This window comes from Poecilia formosa, unplaced genomic scaffold, assembly GCF_000485575.1.
Source record: "Poecilia formosa unplaced genomic scaffold, Poecilia_formosa-5.1.2 Scaffold144, whole genome shotgun sequence".
In the NCBI taxonomy this organism is placed as follows: domain Eukaryota; kingdom Metazoa; phylum Chordata; class Actinopteri; order Cyprinodontiformes; family Poeciliidae; genus Poecilia; species Poecilia formosa.
In genome coordinates, this window is record NW_006800083.1 from 455,995 (window position 1) to 483,008 (window position 27,014).

The 27,014-nt window shown below is 37.7% G+C and overlaps 1 protein-coding gene across 1 annotated transcript; it reads left to right on the forward strand.

The window, feature by feature from the left end:
* Nucleotides 1-5,131: 5,131 nt before the first annotated feature.
* LOC103145565 (HHIP-like protein 1) lies at nucleotides 5,132-23,767 on the forward strand. Its single transcript, XM_007563038.2, has 16 exons — nucleotides 5,132-5,551; nucleotides 5,716-5,946; nucleotides 7,259-7,668; nucleotides 10,890-11,154; nucleotides 11,241-11,520; nucleotides 11,626-11,751; nucleotides 11,827-11,970; nucleotides 12,421-12,533; nucleotides 12,767-12,907; nucleotides 14,534-14,608; nucleotides 14,728-14,854; nucleotides 15,274-15,419; nucleotides 15,934-16,015; nucleotides 16,649-16,731; nucleotides 17,464-17,745; nucleotides 21,698-23,767. Exons 3-16 carry the CDS (start codon nucleotides 7,357-7,359, stop codon nucleotides 22,405-22,407), a joined length of 2,886 nt encoding a protein of 961 aa, XP_007563100.1. The 5' UTR covers nucleotides 5,132-5,551; nucleotides 5,716-5,946; nucleotides 7,259-7,356; the 3' UTR covers nucleotides 22,408-23,767.
* The last annotated feature ends 3,247 nt before the right edge of the window (nucleotides 23,768-27,014 follow it).

Consider the following 27,014-nt stretch of genomic DNA (forward strand, 5'->3'; position numbering starts at 1 on the left):
CTGAAAAAAAAAAAAAGAATAAAATGAAATTCCTACTCCTGCTTCCTGAAGAGAAGTCAGAATACAACTTGAGTCAAGGAAATTGCAGCTGACAGCATAGTGAGTTATTATCACGAATCATGACTACATTAACAAAGAGTTGTGTAACTGGCCGTTTCCTCGTCCCCGGACAGTTTAAAGGGATTGATTAACAGTGAATAATTTCAAAGATGTGAAATGACAGGGTTTAATTCTAATGTCACCCAAATATCGAATAGGAATGTGATTATATAATCATTATGACCACTGCTCCATTATATAAAAAAGAAAATTCATCATGAACCAACCACAGGACATCTCACATAAAAAACACAAAATGAGTCACTTTGAATTTCTTAAATGCACAGTAGGAGATTTTTAAATCAGTGTATTTACTTGGGGAAAAAACGAATAAAAGGATTCTGCAGCAGAAATATTCTGAGAATGATAATTTATAATCTTACATATTTTAATAACTGACAAAAGCAGTGTGATGAAATGTTTAATGGAGATGGTGCACTGTACAAAGAGGTATGTTTTAAAAAAGCTAATATATTCTGTTTGGTTTAGTCCAACTCACCGACATGTAAAGTGGATATCAATGTAATCAAAATAAGGAGACGTCTGTCTACTTTTCTTTGTCACTTTTAATCAGTCCTACTCATTAAGTTTATGATTTTATCTTATCAGTTTATGATTTTATCTTAAAGGTTAAATTGACAGCGAAAGACTCTGGGGTCACCGTGGGGCTGGAAATGTTGCTGAATTAGACTTTGAAGTGTGGGTCAGAGAGGTCAAGGATCCATTTATTGACCGACTCATTAACAAAATCTTATCTTTTCTCTGAGCCAAAGCCACATCGACCGCATAGTGTCACTGCCCCTCAAGTCTCCACAGAAATAGTAAAAATAATGTATTTCAGGTGAAGATATTTACGGAAATGTTGCAGTGGGCTTTAAATGAAATGCTCATTACCTTGTGTGAATGGGGCTCACATTTTTTGAGTTATGCAATAAGTGGCCAGTCTGAATTCACATGACTTCTCTGTGGGTGTAATAAATGTGTATTCATGTGTGTGTTAACACTTCAGGCTCTCAGACACTCCATCTGGAGTTCTGCCAGGCATGATTGTCTTTGGGGGAATGAAGGATCCTCAAACAACACAGACAAATGGGTCATTCAAACACACAAACAAAACACATTCCTGAGCACTAATGCCCAAACAAACACACACAGACATTACTTTAGAGATTTCATGTCTGATTTATCTCCTGTATCAGAAGATTGAAGCTACGTTTATAGTTGACGCATTGAGTCGGGTCCGAGGGGACGTGGCCTGGCCTCAAACACTGCCTCAGTGTCTGGTCAAGTACAGATCGCACGCGCCACCGTTCACTCAAGCTGGGCTATTTGGAAGGTGCTCTTTCAGAGCAAATCACCGAACACTGGCATTTTCACAATCCCTCTCTGAAGGCTCATTTGTGTCATGTTGGTGTCAACTTCTTGGTAAACGGACGCAACTATAGCTCAGCCTGAATAAGATTTTTTAATACATGGATGTAATTTAATGTAGATAATCATTTCATTCACCAACAGGGCCGGTACAAGGCATTAGCAAACTAAGCAGGTTCTTAGCGGGCCATTCAGGGCCCAGTAAGTGGAAAATATTTATTTTTTTCAAGCAATGATTTCTATGTGATTATATTAACAACAAAAACACACAATTTTACTATAAATGTGGGATTTATTTTAACAATAATACATATTTGATTGTGTAGAAATATTTTTCTTTTTTTATGCAGCAAAAAAAAAAAAAAAAAAAAAAATTGCTCTTGGGGCCCCCCCTTGTGGCCGCGGTAGGTCATGCTTCACTGGTAATATGAGTTGTCAATGTGCCAATTACAGAAATAACTCTCTTCAACTGTGGATGACTTTAAAAAAACAAACATAATCACTTTCAAACACAGCATGCTTTAAACACATATTAAACAATGTGCAATATAAAAGGCTTAAACGGCATGAATGATCATTGTTGCGAGTTTCTGATCTTTCTCAGGATGAGTCAGAAAAAGGGAATTTGTGAATTCACTCAAGAAAAGAAGACTGAGACAAAATGCATTTGGTGACGGTCACACACAGATGTGTGCGTTTCCTACCTTGTAAGGACCATTCTTCTGACAGATACTTACATTGTGAACACCCACTGCTTTTTATGGAGCACAAGGGTCAAACCCGTAAGAAGAAGTGCAGTTTTTGGTTTATGTTTTAGGATTAGGACGGAGGTGTGAATTGAATTTGGGATTGACTGGTAATGGTTTGATATAGGGTAAAGGTAAGGGTTAGGCTACAGAAATAAATGAAAAATGAATGGAAGTCAAAGCGAAGAAGATAGAAAGACATACTACATGTGCGTGTGTGGGTGAGGGTGTCATGTATTTGATGCAATGAATTGAGTTTTGGTTAGGGTAAGCATATGTGATGATTATGGTCAGGCTGTAGAAATGAATGGAAGTCAATGGAAAGTCCCTGCAAAGATAGACAGACAAACATGTGTGTCTGCATGTGCATGCGTGTGTGTGTGTGTGTGTGTGTGTGTGTGCGCGTGTGTGTGTGTGTGTGCGTGTGTGTGCGTGTGCGTGTGCGTGTGTGTGTGTGTGGTTGTCTTTCCAGTAAAGAATGACTCACCCTTACTCATTCTAAAGATTAGCACACTTTAAAAGCCAAGTTTAAATGCTGTCTGCAGAAGATACTTTCATGCTTCCTGCCAAAGCTCTAATCAAGTCTGCAGATGTAAACTATTTACAGTTTCAGAAAAGACCTAGGATTTCTGAAAATTCAAACTGAACAGCAGCAGATATTTGAATGGGCTCACTTTAGCTCATTTAAAATTAACTAAAAATCTGCAAGATTTATTTCCATGCAAGTGCTGGAACTCTGTTACGCTGCCTACAAAGAGTATCGGATGAAGGAATGATCACGGTAATCCAGGGTGTACATTTGGATCAAACAGGCTACGCAGACATGAAGCGCTGTGGTACAGGAATGATTTTTGGCCCTTTAATTCAAAAAAACAAAAAAAAAACATAATCTCATTCTCTAAGCTGTGTATTTATCCCAGAAAACCTGCAGAGCCACGTTTGAACGTCATACCCCCAAAACCTAATCCAGTTCCACGTCATGTCATCACGACTAAATTTATCCCAATAAAAGGTCACACTTCACACTTCTATTGGTGCACTTTGCAGCAAAATACATATTAAGTTTCATTTCAGAAGACTGAAATTTACTATAATTATCAGGTGCTTGTCTTTTCTTGCATTGTCTTTGCTTTCATATTTTCAGCATGCAATATGCAAGCTTTGATTTTTGTTTTACTTTTCCTCTTGGGTGATGACTCTTGCAAACCTTCTTAACCCTAAATCTAACCTGGTAAAGAACTGTGCAAAAGTAAAGTACATAGTTTTATTTTTGGTACATACATAAGAAACTCTCTTCGGCTGAAGTTGTGCTCAGCAGTAAACAGCATCGTCAGTGAAAGCTGAGGCTCACCTGATAGAGATTGTTCAATCTGGGAGACATTTTTTCAGGAAGGAATGATTAAGAAATGAATACATTTCTTACATTTTGACAACTAGTTCAACATTTTTGTTTGCAAATTGCTCAAGCAAGGAAATGAGAATGATTAGTTTTAGAGGGAAATACTATTAGGCACAAATAAGGATAATTCATTTTGACTGACGTGACATAATAAAGAGTGCAACACTGCACATGATGTTTTGTTCCTGTCGGTTCTGAGTGAGAAAGATGCCTGGTAACCAGCCAGACAGCAGACACTCCTTGACCTGAAATACTGAGCAACAGATGGTAGTGTAATATTTATACTTACACAAAAGCCCTAATGCCAGACACAATGCTGATCCGTCTCATGAACATCTCATTAGACTGCATCAGTTCATCAACCTCAAGAAAATCAAAAGGTGATGTTCACATGAATATTTACTTTTGGAGAAAACTGATTTGATTAACTTTTTTAATTCATTCCCCTAATGATGCAATGTTTTAAATTTCATGAATAAATGAAACAATGAAGAAGGAAGCCTTTTATGTCACATAAATCAAGAGCCTAAAAGCTTTCAGAGTGGATCCATGTAATGTTTTGTTAATGCGTTTATGTGTGTGTGTGTGTGTGTGTGTGTGTGTGTGCGTGTGTGTGTGTGTGTGTGTGTATGTGTGTGTCTGGGTGGGTAGGAGAGACATACTTGTAGATGTGGGGATGTTTGTTTGAATTTTGGCATCTGTATGTCTGGGAAAAATACCACCTCCACACAAGCACATTTAAAAATTTAAACTTAACCTTTATTTGTTATTGAATATGACACAGTGCATGCGTACAAGAAATAAAAAAAAGCACTTTAAATATTCTACAACACTCTTCTTTATTATAACTCTGTCAAAACCCAGGAGTTCTGCAATGTTTTATTTTTGCTAATATTTGGCTCATGATTTGATCACTTTCTCCAGCTGCTTATTGTGATCAGGCTCTTTGATTTTTTTTTTTTTTTTTTTTTTACAAATTAGAAGCTGTTTTTTTTTTCAACATTTCAAGTGGGTTAAATCCCTCAAAAGCTTGCTGCTATTAATGTGTCCTTGTGTGTTTCAGCCTGCAAAGTTACTTACTTCTGCTGCAAAAATGGCCATTTATTGTCTTCTATACTGATCCACTTCCATAAAGTTACTTGCAAGTGTTTTGTGTCTGCTCCAAGACAAGCCAGACAATAGTTCCCAAAATCAGAATATCTGAAGAAAAAAATAAATCAATTCAAAATACTTAACTGTCTTTACATTTTGTTTTGATACTGTTAGAAGTTTTTCATTACTGGAGCAAGAGGGCGATGCAGATGGAGCGCAAATGTAGCTCTGGATGCAAACGTTGGCTAGCTGGGCTCTTTAAAATAAGATTCAGGTTTGGAATTGTGCCTGGAGAATCCATTGGACTTCACTTCCAGCACACGTCCTGATTCATCTGACCACACGCATACACACAGAGCAGTGCTCTCTCTCACACACACACACACACACACACACACACGCACGCACGCATACATAAATACACACAAACATACAGCGGCGTGAGTCTGTCTGGAGGCGGCGCAGACAGAGAGGAGGTGTGGGAATGCAGAAGGTTGTGAGGGGGAGCTCAGAGGGAGGAAAGATGAAAAGTTGCAACTCCAGGGCTATACGTGCCACATGCGACGGGAAGGAATGTCTTTGTGAGCTAAAAAGCCAACGAAGAGAGAGAAAGGAGGAGGAAGAGGAGGAGTGAGGACGCATAGTGGGAAGGCTTTCAGCCAAGGCTGCAGCGTGGCTCCATGTGGAAATGAAAGAACCTCTCTCACACTTTTTCTGCTGTCTCTCCCCGTGCATGGCTTTCACTCACTGCAGCAGCAAGTGAGAGCGTCCAGAGCAAACATAGGGAGAGTCTCAAGGTGACCTCGTTCTGGGAGTAAATATTTTTCTGAAACCTTGGACGAAGGTGAAACTCTATTTTGAAAAGCCTTCCTTGAAGTTTTGTATCCTTTATTTATTTATTTTTTTTAAAGATTCAGTGTTATGCTGTGGTTTAAGTGTGTGAGAACTGACTGAGATGCGATGCACTCTTGAATTCAGCTACTGCATGATTTGTGTTGTGATCCACAGGTGTCGTTGCTGTCTGGACTGAAGCACAAAAACCTTTGTGACAATAAGAGTCCACTGGATCTGAGTCAAGCTGAAAATATTCTATGACATTTGCACATGAAATTGGGAAACTGCATGAGTTTTGTGAGTCGATGATGTAACCCATTGTGTGCACTCTGAGGTTCCCTTGCAGACAGCTATGATGCTGGGCTAGTGTGTTTTCACACGTTCATGCTTCTAGAGACCAGCTATGTAAGTTCACACATCATATGAACTGTTAAAATTGTGTTTATGTGTCAAATGAATAATAATAATTTTGCACCCAATAATTGAAATTCAGCAAATGTCTGTAATCTTGAACTAAACTGGTTTGGTTAGTTTCTCATCTTTAATGTTTTTGCTAGTAAAGACTGCTAAAATAAAAGGTGAAACATTGTGATATGCAAACACTCTTAAAAGTTTCAGATCAGTAAAACAAGTTGTGCATCAGACAAAGTAAACTGGGTTATATTAAAACTGGAAGTTCAAATGATTACTTAATTTGTTACAGGAAAATAGTGAGTTTATGATCCAACTTGATCTTTTGTGAAAAGGTTATTACCCCCTAAAAGTGACTTTACCATCTTTTGATGCAACTGCTACCATCAGTTGTTTATGATGACTGGCTATGGGTCAGTCACATCCCTGTCAGAAGATTGTCCATCCCACTTTGCGAAATCAGGAGGTTTTAGGAGAATGAGCACTCTGTTTAAGGTCCCAGTGTGTAACCTTAGTGAAACTTAGCTCTGGTCTTTGACTAAGCCACTAATTAGGCTACTTTATTAGATTTTTTAAAGTTATTTGGGGGTAAACGTGCTGGTGTGCAACATTTGTACTCTTGATCTAAGGGATACAAACTGATGCTGTCCTGGGTTCTCCTCCTATATGGGTCGTTGGAGTGATTGTGGAGTGATATTGGTAAACTGGCCACTGGAGTGAAAGTTAATCTCTATTCCATTTTCCCCCATTTGGGGTTAAAAGCTTTTGCTGTGGTTTATCTCAGTGAAAGTTTTAGAAAAGTCTTTGTCACTGATTCAGTGACTTTGGTTTTGCTGTTCTTGAATTTTTTTGGACAACGTTTTCTGTTTTTTTTTTTAATGTTTTTAGTTCTGTCAGATCTTTTTTTATGTTATAGATCAGGCAATTCTCTTACGTGGGAGCAGCTGGTAGATATTATTTCATGACTTAGGGTCACATTAAATTAAACGCTTTTTTCTCTTAAAAAAAACAAAAAACAAAAAAAAAAACATCATGATCAGCCAGTTTTGTCTGATGGCCAACTTGTCCACCAAACTAGGATAAACTAACTTTTATCATCTGCATCAAATCACAAATGTCCAGGTTTCCCTTTGATAACAAAATATCAAATATCAGCCTCCTTTAATTCAAAGCTAATAGAATCAGACCCGTCATTCATTAAAACATTCATTCATAAGATTATACAGTCACCGACTATGGAGGTTCTACATTGAGATCCACTAAATAACTAACCAAAAACTTTAACTGTCTCATTTGTGTTCCATAGATCCTGTTGGAGACTGGTGTATTTTCACATCAAAGCTGCATTGGTTATTTATTTACTTTCTGGGTGAAGGGAAAGACGATCCTGAACAGAGTGGCAGCATGACTCTATATTCCAATGATTTGGTCCATCAGAAGAACTTGCAGTGCACAGGTTTCCCTGCATATCTGCTCCTCACCCTGATGCTGCTCCTCCAGGTCTGGAGGGGCAGCTGTCACCCACAGTGCTTGGATTACAAACCTCCATTTGGGCCTCAGCAGCCATTAGTCTTCTGCACAGATTATACAAAGTTTGGATGCTGCGATTTGCAGAAGGATGAAGAGATATCAAGGAAGTATGACTTAATTATGGAAAATTTTGACACTTTGGGTTCAGCAAGATGTGGTAAATACATAAGCAGCATCCTCTGCCAGGTAAGAGGATAATATCTTTATGCATCTTTGCAATTATTTGACATGTCTTAATGATCATTTTGTATGCGATTCTTTTGTATGTCTGAGGTTGTTGTGTTCTACATATTTGTGATTTTTGCTTAAATGCAGAAACGCCATCAAAGGGGAAAACCAAAACGAGTTCTTGACCTTTTACACGCTATCCCCACTCACTTCTCATGCTTCCAAAACATTCTGCCTAGCATAATTTAGGAACATCTGTTCTAAGGCGCTCATTTGTTTTGTTTTCATTTTCTTGAAAAAGTGAGAAAAAAAAATTGTCTGGGAAATAAATTAAAACCTAAAAAAAAAAACACATTGAAAACATCACAAACCAAGTTCAACAACCGCCTCCAGCACTTATTTTTACTTGCATTTTTTTTCATTACAGTTATGACTCACACTTACAGCTTGAAATGTATTTCTAAGTTTAGAAGTTAGTGTGATAATCCTGCATCTGCTGCAGTCTTTGTTTGGAAAATTATTTCATCCACTAATCATTTCTATTTCCGTATGTTTTACTTTCCCTAATCTTAAACACATCCTGGCACTAAAGCCCAGAATCCCCGTCACTGGACTGAGCCTTGAAGCTCACTCCCCTCGCTGATTACATAATTACGTGCTGACTTTGCAGCCCAGATGCTAGCTACGTGCAGCCTTTGTGTGGAAATTGAGTGATAGGTGCGGCACCAATTTGCTGTAGCCTTTACAGATAAACTGAGCAAGCTAATATATTTTTGTTAAATATCATGAGTAACATAAACAAAATGGTTTACGTTTTCATTTTTTTTTTTTTGGGGTGGGGGGATGGAGGAGATACCACAATGCTATGAAAATACTAAATACACGTCTCTCTTGAAGTTCAGTGAAGCATATTCTATGTAAAAGCAGTGACAAATCACCAAATCCTAAAATATAGGTTCTACCGCTGTGGAAATTATAGCCCACAGTAGTTCTTTCCATGCAGGGCAGGCTGGGTTGTGTGTGTAATGACAGTGCTGCAAAGTGTCTATGAGTTTACTCCTGTTAGGAAGGTTTTAGTGTTGGCTTGCCACTGAGCAGTGTAAATGTATAAGGTTAAGAAGTGATTTTATTTTAAGTTAGGTTATAAAACTTTCATTGGAGGAATGCTAAGAGGAAATGAGTTGACTATGACCAGCTCAAAATAAGCTGGTGATAGTTTTGCTTTAAAAACGGTTTCATTTTCTTTTTTTTTTAGTGTTTGGTATAAAAATAGTCTTTGATGGTTTGAGATAAAAAAGAAAGCACCGAGTGGTAGCCAAATTACTTTAAAGGCCTGAGTTTTCAGCTGAGTTTAACCCGCCACACACAGGTTCTCTGTTTGACAAACCTGGTATTACTAATGACCCAAACAGAGAAAGAAAGTCCTGAATATTGTGGTATAAATCTATTATTTGTTTCTTTGGACTGAAAAGTTGGTGTTTTATAATGAGAGTATTGGGCTGCAACTTCAACCTTCAATATATCAAACATATTAAACTTTTTTTTTCTAAACTAATGCAGTTAAGGCTTTAAAAGTATTGATCATATACTAGAAACAACTTTTTCTTTTTTTTTACCCCAGTTTTAATACTTAAGGAGAACTGTTCACCCCTCAGAATGTTGTTCTACTGTTTTTACAATTTTATCTGGGTAACTGGATATTTATTAACCAAGGTATGAATGCCAGTGTTGGGGGAGGGAAATTGAGGTAGTCTATGTTATTGGGTGAAGAAACACACACCAGGAGAGCAACGTGTCTAGATTCGCCTGATCTTCCCTAACAAAGGCAACAATAACATCTCTTTTACTGTTGCACACCTGTCTGCAGTCTGTCTGGCAGCAGACGGGCATTGTAGTCAGCAACAATGTCTTGGTAAACATAATATTGCATCTCTGACACTTTCTCTTAAGTGCATCATCCCTGATGTATCATTAGTTGACCTCATTATCTCCAAATATATCATTTTAGATGAGAAAGTTCTTTTCAGTCTGGTTTTCAAATCCCAGAATCTGAGATGATGAGGATTTTTAATTACATATTTCTGGGGACAAATACAACTAGATGCACCAGCAGCATGTGCCTGTTGTGTAGGCATTTGTGCTGTCACACTGGAGTCATTTAGATTGTACCTGCATCTAATAACGTTTTTGTTTTTGGTCTATATGACTTCTGCTTCATAGTCATATGGGATCCAACAGTGCTTGATGTTTTCATTCCTTCACTACAGTTCAATCATTGTAATGTTTAGTATGTTCATGTCAAATGAGAAGTCAGTGTAGCCTTCCATATGATCAGATGCTCAAACTCAAACTTGCATTCAAAGCAGCGGAGCAGCTTTGCTTAGTTTTTCTAAGGCTGTCCCTGACCACCGTGTGGAAGAAGCTAATTTCAACCTTGTATTCATATCTGCACAAACTGTAAAATGAACTGTAATAATATCCCAGGCCCCTCTTGAAAATGAGATCTAGATCTCAACAGGGTTTACCTGGTTAAATAAAGGGAATAATAATAAAAATAAATAAATATTCACCCTAAAGGCAACTGGACTTCTACTGTCTCTTAAAAATGTTTTTTTTTTGGTTCATACCTAAAAGGCTTTTCCAGTTTTAGGTAGATGATGAGAGATGTAATGTCTTCAAGAAACAACAGAAGAAGTTTAATTTTCATACGTAAGACTGTCACGTCCTGGATGACTGAGAATCTACACACCAATGTCTACTATTGCAGTATAACTCTTTTTTTCTTTATCGCTTTTGCAGAAACAGTTTTATCAATGACTACCTGTTCACTTTGGAGCCCATTTTAAAACGAGCTATTTGAAAGTAATTTCCTTGTCAACATTCCTAGATTTGTTGTCCTGATTCAGATTTTCCCTTTCGGGCTTCATCCTGTGCGACAGTGTCACATGTCCAGTGGTTCGCGTGTCGTGCCACTGAATTTCCTCACCATTCTGGGTGTGGACAGTGTGGTTGTGACTTAATAACAAAGTGGACCTGCCTTGCATTCATTTATGCTGTAGCTGTATATAACCCTGATCTGACCACTTAACAGTATGGCACAGAGAAGCCCTGGCAGTATTTCTACAACACTGTTTATGGCATTCAGACAGTTTATAATCTCCACTTATGAGATGAAGCAAATAATAAGACTAAGCCTGAATTTCCACAAACGACTAATAGGTTCTAATTTCCTTTTTCAGGAGTGTTCTCCATATGCTGCCCACCTATATGATGCTGAGGATGCCAACACACAAATGAGGGTTCTGCCAGGGCTATGTGGAGACTACTGCTCAGACTACTGGCGGGACTGTCGATACACACTCAGCTTGCTCCTGGAGGACAAGGGGAACCTACAACAGTTTGCAAACTTGACTGCTGCAATAGAGGAGGACCGCAGACGTTTCTGTGACTTTCTGGAGCTCAAAGACAAACAGTATTGCTACCCAAATGTTTTGACAGATGCAGGTACAGGTTAATGTATTAGCCCTAATCTACGTCACGAATTATCCCTCAATATAAAGCCGGTAATACGCAGTTTCTTCCGTCAACAGAACTGAACGCTAACCTCGGATTAGTACGGGAGGATTCTACAGGCTGTCTGGAAGTGTGCCTGCAGGAAGTTGCCAATGGTCTCCGCAACCCCGTGGCCATGATCCATGCAGACGACGGAAGCCATCGCTTCTTTGTTGCAGAGCAGCTGGGTTATGTGTGGGTGTATTTGGCTAATGGCTCCAGGATCGACCATCCTTTCCTCAACCTCACCAAGGCTGTGCTCACGTCTCGATGGACCGGGGATGAGAGGGGATTCCTCTGCATTGCCTTGCATCCAAGGTTCTTACTTCTAGTTCTTCATAAAAGTTATGAAACACAGTGTCATTTTTTTATTTTGTTTTTGCAACACTGAGAAATAAGACCGAGCATTGCTTCTATTCTCAGGTTCACCACAGTCAGAAAGGCATATGTTTACTACTCAGTGTCTGTGAAGAAGGAAGAGAGAATAAGAATCAGTGAGTTTACGCTCTCGGACCATGATGATAACCAGCTCGATCATTCCTCTGAGAGGTAAAAACTTAACATTTCATCTACGTGTTTATTTTAAAAAGCAGAAGCACACTTATCATTTTCATTCTCGTACAGAATGATCCTGGAGGTGGTGGAGCCAGCTTCTAACCACAATGGTGGGCAGCTGCTTTTTGGCCATGACGGATATCTCTACATTTTTATTGGAGACGGCGGACGAGCTGGAGACCCATTTGGAAAGTTTGGCAATTCACAGAACAAGTTGGTATACTTTTCACATTTTCACTTAAATCCACTTTTACTAATGAAGCTTTCGTCACAATTTAAATTCTGAACATTAAAATGAATTATTAAGTATCCTTTTTTTGGGGGTTTGCAGACAAAATGATTGTTGATCATCCTTAAGTTCCTCTAGGAACAGGGCATAGATTACTTTATTAGGTCTATTCACTCTACACTGGTGTGCAGAGAGAAAAAGAGAAGTAGATAAAGAGTGAAGAAAAACTGGAAAGTTGACAAAAAAATTATTACTACTCAGTAGTAATAAAACTCTACTGGAAAGTAGAGAAAAACAAAGGAGATGATTTAAAACTGGAAATATTGTGAGACTGATAGGAAAAAATTGAACAATTTTAGCATTAATCATAGAAAGAGAAAGGTATCGTCTTGGCCTCCAAGTATATCAATCTTTTCTTTCTTTGTAATTGACAGATCAGCACTTCTTGGCAAAGTGCTCCGCATTGACATCGACAACATTGATGAAAGCACTCCATACACCATTCCCTCTGACAATCCATTCGTAGGGGAGCAGGGAGCAAGGCCTGGTAAATCCTTTCAGTTCTGATCAAATCTGAAATAGAAAACATTTTCTAAAATATCAGATTCAGATTTTAGCTAAGATATATGACATCTTATTTTGCATGAGCAAAGCAGCTTCTGTTTTCTTTTCCCAGAGATGCCTAGTTAGGCTTTCTATATATATATTTTTTATTTTTATTTTTTTCATCCAGCCCATAAGAAAATGTGCAACTATCCTGTCGGGTTTATTTCTTTGCAGAGATTTATGCCTATGGAGTTCGCAACATGTGGCGATGCTCCATTGACCGCGGTGACCCTGCTACAGGCGCAGGCAGAGGCAGGATGTTTTGTGGTGATGTTGGCCAGAATAAATACGAAGAGATAGACCTCATTGTTAAAGGTAGGAGGTTACAGGATCCTGTTTTTTCTTTTCTCACATTGAAGTCCTTTATGTTGAATGTGTGCAGAAGCTGAAAATAGCCATGCTTTATTTTTTCAAAAATAATGGAACAGCAAAAGTTTGTGTAGTGTAAAGACCTACTAACATTTTTCAATCCAGAAAAAGCAAAAGAAAAAAAAAATCTCATAAGATGAACACAAGAAACTTCAGTTAAGCCATAATAATGTCATGATTTCAGTATATGAGAAATTTGCCTTAATGACATCTGCATCCTGGCTTTATTCTCTTCTGATCAAAATAGACTATTTATTTAGATTTTCTACAAAATTCTGTGCTAATTGAATAACTAGCTTATTTAAGATGGATGAATAAGCAAAATGTTAATTTATTAACGGAGTAAAAAAAGAAAAATAATGGACTGAGAAAATACATGAGCTGCATTTTAAAGCTTTAGTGTTTCATGCAAACAGAACAGAGTGCACTGACAGTCTGCAAAGCCTGGATGAACAAAAGAAAAGCAAAGAAAGATTAAAATATCAGTTACAAAGCAGGTTGAAATATGAATAAATATAAAGAGGAAAATAGTCCCAAAATCTACTGTGAACCTGAATAGGCAGATGTGTCATTGTTGAGCCCAGAGGCCTCTACGATGCAAGACCAAACTAAAAACAAGTTAAAACCTATGTTTAGATTAGCATATCTTTGTCCTTCCTAGCCAAAGTGCAGACAGAGATTAGTGTTTTTAAAAACAATACACATCTTTATGTTTACATCTTTTCACATTTCAACCACATTTATTTACACATTGTACACTATGGATTGAAGGGNATGAACACAAGAAACTTCAGTTAAGCCATAATAATGTCATGATTTCAGTATATGAGAAATTTGCCTTAATGACATCTGCATCCTGGCTTTATTCTCTTCTGATCAAAATAGACTATTTATTTAGATTTTCTACAAAATTCTGTGCTAATTGAATAACTAGCTTATTTAAGATGGATGAATAAGCAAAATGTTAATTTATTAACGGAGTAAAAAAAGAAAAATAATGGACTGAGAAAATACATGAGCTGCATTTTAAAGCTTTAGTGTTTCATGCAAACAGAACAGAGTGCACTGACAGTCTGCAAAGCCTGGATGAACAAAAGAAAAGCAAAGAAAGATTAAAATATCAGTTACAAAGCAGGTTGAAATATGAATAAATATAAAGAGGAAAATAGTCCCAAAATCTACTGTGAACCTGAATAGGCAGATGTGTCATTGTTGAGCCTACAGGCCTCTATGATGCAAGACAAAACTAAAAACAAGTTAAAACCTATGTTTAGATTAGCACATCCTTGTCCTTCCTAGCCAAAGTGCAGACAGAGATTAGTGTTTTTAAAAACAATACACATCTTTATGTTTACATCTTTTCACATTTCAACCACATTTATTTACACATTGTACACTATGGATTGAAGGGAATAGTTTTTGCTTCTGTGTTTTGAACAACATTTTTGCTTAAAAACCTTAAAAGGACTTTTCCGTTCCTAAATATTTGCGATGATCTGACTTGTTCATATTTGGAAAGAAAACTGATTTGCCTGTAAATCTCTGAGACTCTGAGAACCCTTTTATTTGAAGGAGGAAACTATGGATGGAGGGCCAAAGAAGGCTTCAGCTGTTATGACCGCAAGCTCTGCCAGAACTCATCCCTGGGTGAGTTACTCTGTGTTGTTCAAAGGACAATAGAAAAGCAAAATCTGAAGAGTAAAATGTAAAAAAGAAAAAAAATGTGTAATGTGGTATGCATTTGATCTGTATCTCTCATTTTGCAGATGATATTTTGCCAATCTTTGACTACCCCCATAAACTGGGAAAATCAGTGACAGGCGGATACGTCTATAGAGGTTGCGAGATGCCCAACCTGAATGGACTTTACATCTTTGGAGATTTCATGAGCGGGTAGATGTTGAAATAATGTATTAACATTTTCAAAGTTGTAAAAACTTTATTGATGTTTTTACTCTATCTGGACACATTCAGACAACACTGAACATGCCGAACAAAGAAAAGTGTCATGTTAAAACTATAGCAACGATTATGACTGTTGTGTTGTTAAAATGTAAGAAATACATTTCTGAACAAATACATTTTATAGGGAGCACCTTTCTAGAGCTAATATTGATTTCTTCATTTATAGGAATATTTATTTCTTGTCAAGTATTCATGTGAATATTTCTCTTGCATCCACATACAATAATGAGAAAAAGACAGTTTTCATTACTCGGCTGTATTTGATGTAGATTTTGCTGGACTCTGTTGACAGTCTTGGAAACTATTCTACCTTCTGACCGTATTTAAATGTCTCCCTTTGTGTTTAGGCGTCTAATGTCTTTGAAGGAGAACGAGGCTACAGGTGAATGGCAGTATAATGAGATCTGCATGGGAAGAGACCAGACCTGCAAATTTCCCAAACTCATCAACAGCTACTATAGATACATAATCTCCTTTGCTGAAGACGAAGCAGGTAATGATTTTGTGTGCGAATATTCATTGTTTCCGGGTTCTCTGGTAATTATTATTTTAATTATTGTTATTCATTTGTGAATCGAAAAAGTCCATTTATTTTCAAGGAAAAAATGGTCCTCGAACCCACACATAGGATAGAACATACTGTGCCTTGTTTCTGATGAGTAAGGAGAGGTTTATTGTAAAGTCTGTTTTGAATTATCAGCTGCTGATTAATGAGGTAAAATGTTGCACACGCTGCTACTTTTTTCCATTTTCTTTTTTACGAAGCTCTTGAAAGTGGGAGATTTAAAGGCGTAGCAGTCTATGAATGCATTTTCAAACAGATATTTTTGGAAATTATATTATTTATATGTCACTTCAGCAATAATGTTATTACCTTTATGATATTGGGCTTTCTTTTGTCTACCCTTAAAGTATATGATTTCTTTGTTTTTCTTCCGATCCTGTTCTCTTGCTGTTTTCCATCTGGTTCTTTTCATCTTTCCTCCTTTCCTCTGTACATTTTCCAGGAGAGCTGTACTTCTTATCCACAGGAGTCCCAAGTGCCACAGCCAGATCTGGAGTCATCTATAAAATAGTGGATCCTTCCAGGTAGCAAGATAGAATAACTCTCATAAGTCCTTTATTTAATGTTCTTTTTAAAAAAACTTCATCAAGTACAGTAAATGTATTACAATGCAAAAGTAATAAGAAAGACACGGGCTGTTATATTTTCCTCAATATACCATATGAAATAATTTTTTAAGTTCTACATGAGCCCTTAAAAAAGTTTGTAACCCAGAACATACAGCAAGTTCTGTTATTTTTATGGTTAATTGGATTCTTAGTCATTGTAAAATTGTTCTGAAGTACATGTCTTAATTTATGACTTTTAGCAGGAAACAATGCTTTAGTCAAAAATGCAAAAAAACTAAACAACAACAACAACAACAACAACAAAACAGAAGGAACGTCTACATTTATAGGTCCGTTATAGTGTGAAGTTAACCTAACATCTTGGCAATGTTAGGCTGTTTCTACGCTAATAGATTTGTCTGCAGAAACATTTGCAACTGCTAATTTATCTCCTCTGGTCATTTACCTGTAGAACTGATTCATTTGCGATGCAGCCATGGTCAAAAAACATATAGATGCCACGCAATGACTGTGGCTTGTTTGAAAATATCAAATTTAAATTGTCTTCTCTGCTCTACTTCATGTTTTCTTATTCTTTTGACTATGCAGACGAGCACCACCTGGAAAATGCAGCATCAAGCCTCGGCCTGTGAAGATAAAGGGAAAACTTATTCATTTCTACCCCAGAGAGGGTATGTAATGGAGGGGATACTTTTACATTTCAGTTAGTAGCCTGAAGCACGTTTAGCTCCACACTCAGAATATGACAAAAGCTAGTTAGTCCACACTTCTCTAAAACTGTGTTTGCTTCTTTAACCCTCCCTCGAAGAGGTTAAAGAAAAAACTCAGAAGGAGCACGACAAATGTCACAGTCGAACAGCGGGGAGGATGAGGGGTTGTCTCAGCCTGTCAGTTCCCGAAACCACACACAAAAAAACCTTGTAGAAGCACACGTGGGGCTAGTGCAACCCCACTGGACTGCACAAAAAGCTAAAAGCTTGTGGGGTCCAAATGACCTCATCTTTTAAGACCGTGGGAGGGTTACGTAGCGAGGTTGAGCAGGGGGTCAGGACAGCACAGAGAAACAAAACAATAAATTTAACTTCCTAACCTATTTTAACCTAATGGTACAATTGAAGGACTTTAAGTGGAGGCTTTTGGAAGATGGATCAGGCTTTTTATACACCAGTCAGAACCAAACTAAGCTAAGGACCAGACTGATCCAAAATTGGATCAGTCTGGATTGACTTTGAAAAGTTTGCATGTTTCACAGGAAGATATTTGCACATATTCTGTGAGTAATTTGCTATAATTCAAGTTGTCACTAATATGCTTATAGTTTGAAGACCAAAAAAAATACCTTACATAAATTGTGAAAGTCCAGATTTGTATCGTTAAAAAAGCCTTTTTGTCTCCGTTTTCAGAGTTCGTAGTCAACAAGAAACCAACCACAACACCTCTTCCCACCACGACCACTCCGAAATCCACAACTACGAAGAAACAGACAATACGAAGACCAATAATCATAAGAAAACCTCCGATGCCAACAAGACAAACAAAAGGGAAAATAGCTCGACCGCAGCCAACAGCAGCAGCAGAAAGAAAGACGACGCAGTCTGAACCGATAAAGACTTCGTTGACCACAACAGTAAAACCGACTGCTGTCCAGAGGGGCGCAACAATCCCTGTCACAACGCCGTCCACTGGTAGGCCTGCTGGTGCACCTGCTTATCATCCTAGCTCCACTGCCTATTCACATTCTGGCTCAGCTGTTAACACATCTTCTAAACCCACACACAGAGTATTTCACACCGAGGTGCGAGGACAGGGAGCTCGTATTAACACTGGAGCTTTTCTGCGCTGCACTATGTTCTTGCTTTATGCTATAGAAGTTCAATGACTGAGTGAATTGTGACTCTGAAGGCGACTTTACAAAGGATTCCTTTCAGTCAGCACCCAGACTGTGATGTGCTTTGCATCTTGGTGAATAACGACCTGATAGAGGAGACGGTTGCTGTGTTAGACAACACTGTGCTCTTGGTTTTTCAGCTTCAGGGTTCTGAAAGATCAAATATATTGGCTTTTTTTTTTCTTTTTTTTTTGTTTGATAGGGTTTTATCTAATAAGAATTGCTTTATTATTTAGTATCAGAGTCTAAGAATATGTCTGTGTCTTAGTGAGCATTTTGACAAGATTTAGATTTTGCAGGGTGATTTTTACTTTCTGTAGGACTTTTTGAATATGCAATAGATAACAGATAATTTTGAGATATGGAAAGGAGAACGGATATGGATCTTGTGTTTCAGAACACTATTTTAGTTTCCCTGAGAGAGGCAAAATGCTCTTTGGTGCTTCTTCTGTGGTTCTTGATAAAAGTAAGAAATGCGGCAAAAAAAATCAAAAAATCTTGAACTCTTTTCTCACGGTCAGCTATCAAGCTGTACAAATTGTCAATGGGAAACCTTTAATTTTAACTTTAAAAGCTCAGTTCAAAGTGATAATTGATACAACACAATCTAAAGCAAAAATTACTCTAGAATTTTTGATGTCCAGGTACATTCTTTGATAAAAAAAAAAAAAAATTAAAAAATCACTTTTGCTGATGGGTTTGCAAGTATTTTCTCTGTCCAAACTGTTCAAACAATTGTTAAATTTCATGCACAAAAACAAAGAGCATTGAAGAAAAACTTTGTTTGATCCACCTTCAAACCCACCTGTGGGGTTCTTGGGATTTCTGATGCACACCTTTAGAGAAGTTAATGGTTGGCTTAGGAACAATAAAGTTAACAGTTTGTCAGGTCACTCTATGTCTCAAAGGATATGATGTTGGTGTATCTCTCCTGGATGTCGTGAAATTTTAGGAATTAAGAAGGTGCTAAGATCCAGGAATGTGAAATCAGGCAAATCCTCCATCTGTAGAAACACCTTCTGAAGACTTGGCATTTGCCATTTATGTCTGAACCTGTTTTCAAATAGTTATTCTCCACTTTGCCCTCTTGATACTGAATATAACCAGAAATGTCTCCATAAAAATGATTCACATGTACAAATTAAGTTACTCTATGGGGGCGTTTTGGTATAAAAAGTGAATTTAAAATTGTGCTGAGCATTTAATTTTGTTTTATTTTACGGACATTCAAAATTAAATTATTATCATGGCTGGAAATAGCTTCATTTTACTACTATAATTTTTTTATATATAATATACTCTTCGATGCAGCTTTTCAAAGTTTACCTTTTTTGCGAGGTTAAACAATTTCTCTATTATTTATACGTTTAAATGGCAATAAAGTAAGTTACATTAAGGTAAGTTATTTAAAATAATCACAGAAGTCTCAAATGTTTAAGATTGTGTTGTTCTTTGGTTTTGTTTTAATATTAATAGGTGCTCAAATGCCAACTTGAAACATTTGCACAAAGACTCAAGTAGAGAGGAAAGTTAAGTGGCCATCAGTTCCTGCTTAGAACCTGCTAACATGCTTCTCTTTGGCTGGTACAAAAGTTTTTGTTGCAGGACAAATTCTTATTTATGTCAGATATTTGCACTAATTTAAATCAAGTACTGGGGCTAATTTATTTTGAATAAATGTTTCTTCTTCAGCTTCAGCTCGGACAATCCTCCTTGTGTGTCTGTGTCAATGTTTTCTGTTTGTGGCTCTTCACAATAACATCACTCTCAGAAATATTGCAATTTGGTTTAACGGGGAACAGTCGGCATTTTCATGCTCAAATGCCCTCCGTTGTGGTTGAATTGAAGCAATTCAGCGAGGCAGAGTGGGCAAAAAAATCTCTCACAAAGATGTAAAACACCCATTGATGCAGTTGTCAACAACAAAGGTGGTAAACCCAATCGAAAAGTTAGGCGACAATATCTTTTGAATATTTAGTCGGGATCTTTTGTATCTATTGCTAAAATTTGTTTGATTATTCAAATGTGTCAAAAAAGTAAAAATAGATGTTTGTGAAGTGGTGAATACTTTCTCACGGCATTGTTGATAAAAATCACTGCTACTTAAAAATTATTCAATTACCAACTTCATATTCAAACATATCACACAACATTTTCATGATCCTAATAAGAACATGCAGTCATTGATATACTTGGATGACTGTCACAAAAACTATCATGGAAAAATAATAACTCAAACATTACTTTTTATCTTGACTTATTTGCACAGTCGTGTTGCTGTAATGCTTTAACAAGCTTCTGCTGAGCTAAATGTTCCGTTAATCTCTGCAGCTCTTGATTTAAAGCAAAAAGACTGATTTAGCTGCTTTACAATGTTTCATTAGGACCATTTTTTAAAAAGCTAAGGGAAAGGACAACCTTTGAAGAACCATTTTAGATTGCCATTAAATATCCATCCATTGTCTTACTTGCTTATCCCTAGTGGGGCTGTGAGCGGCGCTGGTGCCTGTCTCCGGTGGTCAGCAGGCGAGAGGCGGGGGTCACCCTGGACGGGTCACAAGTCCGTCGCAGGGCAACACAGAGACAGACAGGACAAACAACCATTCACACACACCTAAGGAGAATTTTAGAGAGACCAATCAACCCAACGGTCTTGTTTTTGGACTGTGGGAGGAAGCCAGAGCATTTTCTTGTAAATCTCCCAAACTAAAGGATTTCTAACCTGGTGTTTAAAATCAAATCAAGTAACATAATATCTTACTTATTCATCATGTGCACTGGTCAATGTCAAGTGATTTGATATAAGGTTTTTATCCAGAAGTAGTTGCATTTTAAACCAAAGATTTCTATCAGCAGATAGATAACAGGATGCTGCTGCCACACACTCTAGCTAACGCTTACTAACAACATTGCTCACGACTAAAGGGGAACTCATATTGGGTGTGCAGCCGTGCATCATGTTAAATGATACACATCGGTTGGCACCTTTAACAGAGTGGATGCATTAGGCTGAAAGGCCTACAGCAGGGGTGTCCAAAGTCTGTCCTCAACATTTGGCATCCTGCATCTCTTAGTTCTTTCCCTGGTGGTAGTTTGTACTTCTTCATCATGTCAATGTTCTCCAGGGATCTGATCATGACCCCATCATTTGATCCATGTGTGTTGTACCGGGGCTGGACATCTGTACAATTTTTGTCTTTTTCCGGGACTCCAGGAATGTTCCTGCAGTCCAGTTTTGGAAGTTCCTGCAACTTGTTCTTCACACATTATCTGGGCAGAAGTTTTCTCTTGTGGGCTGCCCAGTAATAATTGTGTTAGGAATTCTGAGTCCAAAATTTGAAGTGGACATACCTGTGGGACTTCTCCATGATGAGTTCTTGTGAAGTATTAAATGTCCTGGCAAGAGAGAACTCTGTTCATATTCCTTACCACTTTAGAGCTAATTTCTTCAAAATTTTCATTGGTCAGATTTAGATAAAGCATTAGCATATGTCTGGACTTCCGCTGAGGATGGATCAGAAGCTCTTCCACTTTGGAAAGGACGAGTGCTGGCACCAACCTGACCCTACTGGTGTTTATTTAATGGAAAATAAAAAGGGAATATTTTGCCTTTTGCCCCCAATGTGTGTTGCCTTTATGAGTGGCTTTGCATCAATGGTTAAGATTTTTTTTTAAAGTTCATGTCTGTCAGCTTTAGCTCAATATTAAATTATATTTAAATAAAGAGGGTGATTCTGTCTCTCCCTCAGGTTATCGTGCAACCATCATGACTCCAGTCCGCTCTAGGATTTCTCAAACCTCAATCTGCAGCACAACTTCACCAAAAAGATATTGGGGACCACCTACACACCCTGCTAGGGCCACCTCCCCACCTTTAAACCCACCACAATCCCCTTCTCCTACTACATTTCAGTCTCTGACAACAACATGGGCACCTTATACAAGCCAGACAGCCAACAAGCCCCCGGAAACACCGGTCAGCAGCACCACGTTACCTAAAGTTCGGAATGAAAAACTGTGGCCTGGAGCGAAGTCACAAAGTGCTGGAGAGACCAACCAAGTCAACAAAAGGCCAAAAGGTCGAGGACGTGGTAACAAGCGAGGAAAAGGAGGAAGAAGGCTTCCTTCTGGCTCTGTGCGGCTTGTGAGCGCAGACGGCATGCCAGATCGAGGCAGGGTGGAGATCTTCATCAGAGGAGAGTGGGGGACGGTGTGCGACGACCTGTTCACGAGGAAGGCAGGTACGGTCGTATGTCGGCAGCTCGGCTTCACAACTGCGCTGACGGTGATGAAGAGGGCCGCGCTGGGCGAGGCCAGCAGCAGGGTCAGGATCCTGCTGGATGATGTGGAGTGTGAGGGTGAGGAAAGATCCCTGCTGGAATGCAAGAGGTCAAAGGTGGGGAAACACAACTGTTCTCATGAGGAGGATGTGGGGGTGATCTGCGGTTACCAGACATAAAGAGGAAGAAGAGGCTGCCACACCTAAAGTTTTACTCTCGATTTTCTGAAAAGTGATGTGTTGTTTCTGTTTCTGAAAACCAGAAATGACCTGGTATGCTTGATCGGGTTTCCCAGTAGGCGAGTTTTGTTTTCTGTATCGTCTGGTTTCGCTCAGTTTTACCAGTTACCTTAAAGCAGTGGATTTAAACTGGAGTTTGTGAGAGCTGGCATCCTGCAACTTTTAGATGTGTTCATTGTCCTACACACTTGAATTAAAAGGCCAAACTGGATCACTAGCATCGCAGTCCGTCTCTGCAGAGCTCTTCTAATGACCCAACATTGTAACCAGGTGTGCGTAAGCAAAGAGATATCTAAAGTTGCCAGACACCAGCCTTTGAGGACTGGAGTTTGAGATCGCTTGCCTTACATCAATGTTTCTCAACTCCGGTCCTCATGCCCCCCCTGCCTTGGCTGTTTTAGGTGTTTCCCTTCTGCCACGCACCTGGCTTGAATCTGTGAGAGATTAAGTGGCCTCTGCAGCGCTTGACGACTGCAGAAGAGGGCATGCAATCATTTGAATCACGTTTTCTGGAACAGAGACACATCTAAAATATTCCTGAGGACTGGAATTGAGAAACACTGCCTTAGAGCAGCAGCAAGGTGAAGAAAATATGTTCTGTAAAGTGGCAGTGGACCAACGTGCCTCAGGGGGAAATGTACTTCATGATTTTAATCAACACCAGAAACTACTTTCAAATAAGGATGCATGTGATTTCAAAGTGAGATGTGTCTGTGTTGTTAAAAAATGTCTAACCCACTATAGAAAACATATGTAAATCTGGGATCCAGAAACTTGGCAAGTTGTCTTTCTGTCTAAATAGTTTTCTGCTGATTGCTTTTTTCAGCAGAACAAAACAAACACATCAATATGAAAACACAGCAGTGATAAAATGTTACATTTTCCTGTTTTTGAGAATTTATGATTTCTATTTTTTTTTCATGTTTGTTTACATGCACATTTATTTTTTCTAATTACCACCGTTTGTCATATTTAAGTTTTCTATTACCCTCCTCAAAGTCATGGAATAAATGTAATTTTGCTCCATCAATCTGCTGTTAACTAAGGTAACGTTTGTCAAAGCAACGACAAAATTATATTCACTGGTGCAGAATCTGACGCCATTTTGATAAACTCCTTGATTAATGAAGAAACCAACCAAACCAGTATTTCAAACTGAAAATGAGACATAAATACATTTTTTAATTATTAAAAACCAAGTCTTTGTGTTGCAAAATATGTATTTTTACATTTTACAGTTTCAGAATATTTTGTACACTCAAGTTGTAAATTGTTATAATAAATTTTCTGAAACACTGAATCCTTTGTACAGTGAGTGGAATAACATTTGATTACAGCATCCACAATATTATTTCAACTCCTGGTGAAAAGAAAAAAAAATATTTTTTTTAGCCGCATAGTCTCACACTGAAAAGTAAGAAAACAAAAATCAATCTCAAGATCACATTTATTTTGGTCACAAAATCACTGGTGGATTGTCTAACATTTCGGATTAAATAAATAAATGTGACTGAAACATTTCTATTTCAAAACAGAAATGCTGCTTTAAACAGGAACCTTTAATCAGTAAGCAATTCTATTCTACTTTACTTGGATTAAAATTTGATTAGCAGAAAATCACACATCCTTTATGAATTTGAGGTTTTGTCTTCCACACTGAGTAAATATAGTAAAATTAAATCAGGACAGAAGTTTATGCTCCTGCAATAAAAGATGCAGGTCTTCACCTCAAGTATCAGATGCCACCGCACGCCTACGAATAAACTTATAGCAAATTCTTATTTTCTCATTCTCCTTTATTTCATACAAAATGTGTTCTTGAGAGGAAAACAAACATGGAAACAAAGAAGCTGCTTTTCTTGTAATGCAGTCGTCGTGACTCAATCTCAGTTCTAACGTTATTGGTCTGCATCAACTTTCCATCGCTCTCGACAGGAAGTGTTACTTAGAGTAACACATTAATTATTATTAATATTAATAATAATAATAATAATGATAATAATAATAATATGTGAAGTATCAGTGTGGCTTTCAGACTTATCTTTATCATGACAGCTCCAGTCATCAATTAAATCATGTTATTATGGCCAGAGTCAAAGGACAACCACACATTCTTTCAAGATGGGGCTTCTCGTAAAAGGCGTTTGTAGGGGTTTAAACGCCTTTTTATAGCTCTTTATTTTAATGTTCAATGTTTTTTTAAATAGTATTCCAAACTACGAGACATTCGCATTGTAGTTTCAGCATAAAATGCAGTTCAAAATGGGTCTCAGGTCAGTGAGATGGAAAGCGATATTGTCTGTTTAGCACGCACCGTTATCTTTTCATGTGCTGCCTAAGGAAGGTCAAGTGAAATATTCATTTCATTCTCAGTGTACATATTTTTAATGCAACATCATTTGGCTTCGTTTGGTTCAGGTTTTCTGTAAAGCACTCCATAAATATACAGACGTATCAAAACAAAATGCATTTTGGCCTCAAGGAGGCAGTTTATTCCAGTCAATGTTTAAAATAATAATAATAAAGGATTTGATGTTAAAATTACCTACATTTATCTTACAAGAAAATAAAAAGTGTTTGTGTTTTCTTTTTTAGTGAATTAAAAAAAATGACTGAAGGCTCACTTTCAAGGGTTTATATGATATAAGCATCAGGGCAAATACACACTAAGGTTAATTACTGGAGGTGCTGCTACCTTCTTGCATAAAATGTCCTTCATCAACAATATTCATCTTCAAAAGCACTAATGATAAAGTCTTTCTGAGGTCAACACTAATATGCTATGTGCTAAACATGCAAAAGTAAAATACAACGCAATATGACATAATATAGGGATACCTTAGGATAAAGTGTTGAAAGGAATTGTTGCTTTTTTTCTGATACTTTAATATGTTTTTCATCAATTCCTGAATTCAAACGCTTGCTGTTGGCTTTCTTGTCCCATCTGCTTGCTGGTTTGTGCTGATAAAAGCTTCAGGGGGAACATTTTGTGCTCTGGTTTATCCAAGCAAAGCTACTGAGCATACTTTTATCTATGGTCTCAAGATGGATTTTCCGTGCTGCGTAGTTGATCACAGCCTTTAACAACAGAGGAGCTTCATTCAGTTGCATCCCTTAAGCTCAATACTGCCTTTCGTGTCTTATAAGCATGTCTTCTTATCTGCACAGAAAAGGATCTTTGCATGCAAGTCTTTTATGAGGGTGCCTAGGACGCCATCTGCTGCAGGAGACAATGCAAGACAAATTAGTACAAATATGTCTTTTATAGTTTAACATCCACTATTTATTCTCGCAAAAGGCTGTCTTGAAAATACAAAAAAAAAAATATATGAAGACAGAAAAAAATACACGCATTTTGGGTGTGTTTCTATCAAATATTCACAAAACTCTTATCACAATATTCACGTCATAACATGCAAAACTCGAGTTGGCCCGTTTATCCAGAAAATCTTTATAATTTGTCCAAACATGAATGCTACAAAATAACATAATTGCACCAAAAGTAAACTGAAAAAATGTTCAATCCTTTCTGTGCGTTCGTAACGACAAAAAGTAAAGTGAATAGTTAACATACAGATCCTGATTCTCCATTTAGGTGCAATGTCGCCAGATATTGTAGTCCAACAATGAATCATTATGAAAAGCTGTCTTAATCACTCAGGTAGAGCTACACATGAAATATTGATGGCAAACTTTAAAATTTATTCAATTTGTCTACAGGACATGCAGAAGCTCCAAATGTCTATTCACATGTTTAAATATTTAAGGTCTGTAATGCAGATGTTGTCTTTTAGTGGTTTGGTGGTGGGGAAATCTGAAATCAGCCTGGGGCGCCATAATGGATAGGCTGACTGGTTATTTCAAAGGCAAATCTAAGTGAGAAACTGAGAGGATAAAATAGATCAATAAAGCTATAATAGTGAATTTACTGATCCAGAGCTGGTCCAAAGTTCTCTAACGTCTTGAGATAAAACGCCAACCTCAGTTTAAGCCCACTGGGAACAATGGCACTGATGACCTTCCTTTTATTTTTTTAACGTACCAAGCTTTGAAGCTATTATTTTCCAGCAGCTACATCCAAAGGGAAGACGATTAATTACGCTGAATACATCGAAGCATCATGCCATTCACGTAATACATCTAATAAAATAATTAACAATTAATGTTGGAATTTTTAAGGTTTTAGAAAAGTAAAGTTTTACATATTTCAGATAGGAAACAAATTCAGAAAAAAAAAACACTAACTCTTGCTGATCAGTTTACAAAACCGTTCAAATGTGTTTGGAATATTTTGCAAGCACAAGCAGCAGAAATGATTGGTTTAGCTTTGAGTTACGACTATTTTAACGTGTCACTGATACATTTAATTTCTCAAAGGGTATAAGCAGCTGCAGGCTGGGCTTATACAATGTTCTTCATGCAGCACATCACACCAGCACATTTAATCTGAAGACTTTCCTGCAATTCAAGAAATCAACACAAGAGCGAGCCACAAGCTCATGTGGAGGTTAGCTGCTGACCCCAATTTGCTGCTGACCCCAATTTGC